We start from the raw sequence: 5,895 nt of genomic DNA on the forward strand, positions 1-5,895 counted from the left end.
TTCCAGGGGTGTCGGAATTGATCTAATTGGCTGCATTTATGACGCAACTGAAAGTTATGGTAAACTTCTATCCATCCATTTTCTATATCGCTTATCCTCACTAAGGTCGAGGGGTTATGCTTTAGTTTAGTCCACACAAGCCGGAGAATCGAAATCGGGTCTTCCCGATCTCCCGACTTGTGTCAGCGTGCTCTGTTATACTGGAAAACAATAACAAAAAGTATTGTATTAGTTGCAGTCACACAGACATTTTGGAACCTAAAATGCGGACTAAATTTGTTCTTGATGTATGACCGTAAGACACCAAGTTAAACCGCAAGTGCGATTGATATTTATCAAAAAAGTCCAAGTACTGCTAACTAGGACATTTGTTTTGATGTACTGTCTCTTTAAGAAGCCTGGTGCGCGCATACAGCGTCTCATCACATGATTGTTCTCTTGTGACAATCTAGAGAGGAAAGGGCTTGAGTTCGTCTGAGTTACAACGTGCTTAGGCGACGCAGGAATGTTTTGCTGGTGCTCAAGTGCCAACTATTAAGAGAAGGGACATGTAATTAAGTTAATTTAAGAGAATTCCTGCTGCGTAGTGAACGTTGTGTTGTTTATTTTTGGTATTTACGCGTCGCGACGGAGGAAAGTTGGCGCATGGAGAGGAACGAACTTTCATTTTTGGCGCAGCGTCTGGTCTTTATTTCGTTTTGTACGTCGCTATTGTTTCTATACCAGCGTCGTGTTGTTTTGTTGACGACAAACTGTGAGTATCGTTGAGCGCACCTGGAGGGTCATTCCTTTGAAGTTGAACAAGCAGAGCGGACAACTTGAGGACGTGTTACGTCGGCTGACATGATGGACAACAAACCCCTGATTCAGGACAGACCTCCCGCCTACAACACTGTTCCCGGGGCTTACGAGTATGGCCCGCAGCAGCACAGCTACGGGGCTATCCCACCGCCAGTCCCGCCGCCCTACCAGTACCCAGACGGCGGCCAAGGTGGGTTGCTCTGCTTGCGTGTGTCGCATTGGCAGACATGGAGGAGATGACTCACTGCCGCCCACTTCCGGCTTCGTTTCAAGCCATCTTTCAAACGATAATATGAAACAAAAATGCGCATTTAAAGCTTTATATGAACCATAAATGACATGTAATCACCAGAACATGCATAAAATACATGTATGTTGCAACAGGATGTTTTTTTTTGGTTTAAGGGCGGAAGTCTTGATTGTATCCCGGAAGTAGGGCTACAAAGACCACGAAAGTGTTTAAAACGAAACTTAATGCTTCTTCAGTAAACATAAACGTAATACCGATTTAATGGCTAATGATTGTGTAAACAAGTATTAAGGAACGAGGCATTTTTTTGCACAAGATGTGTTTGATTAGACTACTGTACTCACGTGACATGATATCAAAGTTCACATAAACAACTCTGCAGACCAAAACGTCAGCGCTTGAAAAGTGGCTCAAAATGAAACCCACAAATCCGATAAATAGATATACTTTGCACCTTAATCATATGTATTTCATTACAATAGCTGTTTTTAAGCGCACTTAATCATGTTATCGCTTTGCTTTTGAACTTGGAACTTCCTGTTTTGGTCACCCACTATTCCTCAGGGAATATAATTGAGCATTGTGTGCATGTTTCTCCCCAAACACAGGGTACCCCCCGGCCCAAATGGGTACGGCTGTATCCCAGCAGCCCTACGCCGGGACCTACACAGTCATCCAGCCCTCTGTGGTGGTGGTAGGAGGCTGTCCCGCCTGCAGGTAATATAATAAACATAAGTACACAAACACTTGCTCATGGTTTGATACCAAATAAGTCATCTCTCTGTTTAACAAGTAGGGCAATGTGAGTGTCGCGTGTTTACCGTGACGAAGCCTTTACCGGGCTTGCATCCTTTTAAGGCCTTCGTCATCACCCTGAATGTGAAGTTGCGCAATAACACAGATGTAGCGTGTGTCTTGTGAGCGGATGTGGCTTTTAGATTATGTATGTCTGCCAACATCCTGTCCGTCAGATGAACCGGGGTCAAAGATAACTGGGGCAGAATGGTCCATGGTCAAAGCGGTACCATATCTCTCGGATTGATTGCACGTGACAGTTCTAATTGCTGGACCTTTTTTAAAAACATTATTGTAGAGCATGCCAAAACTTTTTTTTTAAACAAATGAATAGATGTGCTGTGTGTAATTGAACTGATTCTGTGATTCCAGAGATGGTGGAAGTGAAATTTGTGTATGGGAACCAAAATTTACTATTAATAAAAGCACAACACATATATACATATTAATATTTTTTTGCATATTTACCACATGAAAATTACATAATTGCTGTGTCGCATCTCTGTGATTCCCACTGGGAGGTGTGTGGTGTCATTTTGTTGATTGAACCAGGGTCGCATAAGCATAACTTTGTAGATTGACATTAATCTCCCCCGCGGCTAACATACTACAGAGATAGGTGCACCTTTATAATTATGGATAAACTAACTTTGCACCAACATGCCTATATTTTAGGGATGTCCGATAATTAACGGTTGATATCGGTATCAGATTCCCCTCCCCCATCATGAAAACCGATATTTAAAAAAAATGCTGTATACAACACATGTATTTATTCTAGCACAGGAGATATGAGATGTTACACATATTGGTATCACAGGTTTGCCCTGGAAAGGAGAAGAATGAAGATTAGCCACAGCAAGACGGAGTATATGTGTGTGAAATACAGAAGGTGGAGAATTTTAAGTACTTGAGGTCAACAGTTCAGAACAATAAAGATTGTGAAAAGGAGGTGAGGAAGCGTGTGCGGGCAGGATGGAACGGGTGGAGAAAAGTGTCAGGCGTGACGAGTGATAGAAGAGTTTCAGCTAAAATGAAAGGAAAGGTATACAAAACTGTGGCGAGACCAGCCATGCTGTTTGGTCTGGAGCAGTGGTTTGCAAACTAGGGCCCGGGGTCCTCATTCGGCCCACCAAGCGTTTGAATCTGGCCCGCCAGTTGCTTTCTAAGTATTTCAACTTTTAACATACAAACTGGCAACTTGACTTGCAAGTTGTAAAATTAAATGACATAGTTTGATGTGGTCTGATGTTTAAAGTGCTCCTGAAAGGGACATGAGAACATACAGCTGATAGTATAACACTTTTACAGATAAAATTAGACAAATAATTCAAGGAAAATTATAAGCATAAAATAGTGTGTGTGTTAAATATATGTTCTGGCCCCCCAGACAATATTGTTAACTCAATGCGGCCCACGAGTCAAAATATTGGGGCCCACCCCTGGTCTAGAGACGGTGCCACTGAGGAAAAGACAGGAAGCAGAACTGGAGGTAGCAGAGATGAGGATGCTGAGGTTCTTATTGGGAGTGACCAGGATGGATAGGATCAGGAAGGAGTACATCAGAGGGACATTACATGTTAGAGGCCTTGGAGATAAAGTCAGAGAGGCCAGACTGAGATGGTTGGGACATGTCCGGAGGAGAGATAGTGAATATTGGTAGAAGGATGCTGCGTTTAGAGCTGCAGAAAAGAGGAGGTTTATGGATGTAGTGAAGGAGGACATGAGGGTAGTTTGTGTGAGAGAGACAGATGCAGAATGGAGGCGCTGGATTTGCTGTGGCGACCCCTGAAGGGAAAAGCCCAAAGAGAAAGAAGCTGTGTAATGGTGCCCACTGCTGGTGAAAATGATCTGATCGGAGGAACAGACTTTTAAACATTTTGACAAATCTGCCCATGAAGAGACCTCATTGGACAATGATGACCTCGCCCTGTGGCGGAAAGCATCTTATTGGTTAGAAATGACGTCATGATTCAAAAAGGTTTAAATAAAGCTATTTTGAGACGTTAGGGGCTTTGCCTTGGACTATATCAAGAACCCACATTACAGTGGGGCCAAATAGTATTTAGTCAACCTCCAATTTTCATCATTGGTACTGTATATACCATGTATGTATATATATATATATATATATATATATATATATATAAAGAAGAACACAATCTGTGTACCTTGAAAATCAGTCAAAATCATAAAAAATGAAAAAGTACTGCCTTTTATGTCTTAAAAAAACCCAGTTGTTTTTCTAATGTATTATTTGCACCCCCTCAAGGTTGTACAGTACATGTGTTGCAGTCATGAGACCACTTTGTTGACCTCCAAAACAAGAGACAGTTTTCTATCCACGATAAAAAAAATGTTTTTCATGAGATTGTACTTTCTTTTTGTGCAGAGTTGGCGTTTTAGAGGATGACTTCACTTGCCTGGGAATCCTCTGCGCCATCTTCTTCTTTCCACTGGGCATCCTATTCTGTTTCGCCCTGCGTCAGAGACGCTGTCCCAACTGCGGCGCCACCTTCGGATAGAACCATAAAACACACCTTAATGCACAAAGAATCCAGTATACATATACCGTTTTTTTTTGTTATCTTACCTGCTTGCTTCGTGTCACATGCAGAAATACACATTTATACATTCAGAAGATATTTTAGAGACAGTATTTTCTGTCAAAACCTGTCAATCATGAGCTCTTCTGATCAGAACCAGGAGTAGTGGCACTTTTTGGAACCACGTGAGGCTCGTGTGCATCAGTGCTGCTGATGATCTCGGATGGACAGCAAGGAAATAAGGATGTAGACAAACAACGGATGCCTGCTTGCAGCTTTTTTTCTCCATGTATTATTCCCGGGGGGCCATATTTGCACTGATTCTTGTTGATTCTACTCAATTTTTTTTTTTTTTAACAATTTTTGCTTCTCCAGGGCCAAAACGCAGCAGACCTCAGGTACTTTAATCTCCATCACTGTTTGACATCTCTCAAGTGGACTCTTGATGATTAGAGCGGAGAAATTAAAACAGAGAAAAAAAATGGCTGGATTTGTCTTAGCGGCCCTGACCCATTCCTGTTGCTATTATTAATAACCAAGACAATCAAAACATGTCTTTATCGTCTTCCATCCCTGCAAAGATGTCCTAGAAATAACAGAGAAGAACATTTTGCTTTAGGAAACACTTTTTACGCACACATGCACGATCTCATGATTGAGCTTCTTACTTTTTATATACAGTATACTAGTTTCTGTATTAAAACAAGTGATGCTACTAAAGTTGTCCAGTGTTTTTGTAACCCTTGATAGGGTTGGGCAATACCATACCAAGTAAATACAGGGGCCGATACGATATTTGAAATTATTCAAGAGTGTAAGGGCCACATAAAAAAAAGATCTGAGATTTTGAGAGACATAAGACAGCTATGAAAAGGGGGCACTTTTGTGACCTTTGGTCTTGGCCATGTGGAGGTGCTGCCACATTATAAATAAAAGGTCGCATGAGGCAAGAGGAAAGTTTCCTTCCTTCCTGAGGAGCTAGCCTCTTATTTTCCCTTTGAGACACAATATTACAATTGTATAATATTATGACCTTTTTGTCATAAATATAGTTTTTTTCAATATGTTCCTAATACTATTGTACTGGAATGCTGAAGGATACTTCAAAACAATATACGTAATTATTGACATGACCATGTCCTAAGGTCACATAAGTCCCGCTTTTCAAGGTCCATCCATCCGTTTTCTATGCTGCTTACACACATTTAGATCACTGGGGCATGCTGGAGCCCATCCCAGCTGACTTTGGCCGTGAGGCGGTGTACACCCCGGACTGGTCACATTCATCCATTTTCTATACCGCTTATCCTCATGAGGGTGGCGGGCAGAACATGCAAACTCCACACAAGGATGCCCGAGAGGGGAATTGAACTAGCAGTGCAAAATATTATTTACCAAAAAATGTGGTTAGTGTTGCCTGCAGCTGGTTAAAACACCCCCTAGAGGTGAGAATGACAGAATAAATATGATTAAGGAGTGCGTACGGTTAACAAACTGAACACA

General features: G+C 41.7%; 1 protein-coding gene across 1 annotated transcript; it reads left to right on the forward strand.

Annotated features, from left to right (window-relative positions):
- The first annotated feature begins 420 nt into the window (after positions 1–420).
- Positions 421–5,112, forward strand: bri3 (brain protein I3). The gene is made up of 3 exons (XM_058049338.1): positions 421–991; positions 1,660–1,768; positions 4,239–5,112. Exons 1-3 carry the CDS (start codon positions 844–846, stop codon positions 4,369–4,371), a joined length of 390 nt encoding a protein of 129 aa, XP_057905321.1. The 5' UTR covers positions 421–843; the 3' UTR covers positions 4,372–5,112.
- Positions 5,113–5,895: the final 783 nt, after the last annotated feature.

The sequence above is a fragment of the Doryrhamphus excisus genome, chromosome 15, assembly GCF_030265055.1.
Source record: "Doryrhamphus excisus isolate RoL2022-K1 chromosome 15, RoL_Dexc_1.0, whole genome shotgun sequence".
Lineage (NCBI taxonomy): Eukaryota > Metazoa > Chordata > Actinopteri > Syngnathiformes > Syngnathidae > Doryrhamphus > Doryrhamphus excisus.

What these genes read in the sequence shown, in the direction of transcription:
- bri3 (XM_058049338.1), top strand. Translation starts at nt 844, where the DNA reads ATGATGGACAACAAACCCCTGATTCAGGACAGACCTCCCGCCTACAAC. An exon ending in GTACCCAGACGGCGGCCAAG is followed by an intron (nt 992 to 1,659) that starts GTGGGTTGCTCT and finishes CCCCAAACACAG; the next exon opens with GGTACCCCCCGGCCCAAATG. An exon ending in GGAGGCTGTCCCGCCTGCAG is followed by an intron (nt 1,769 to 4,238) that starts GTAATATAATAA and finishes CTTTTTGTGCAG; the next exon opens with AGTTGGCGTTTTAGAGGATG.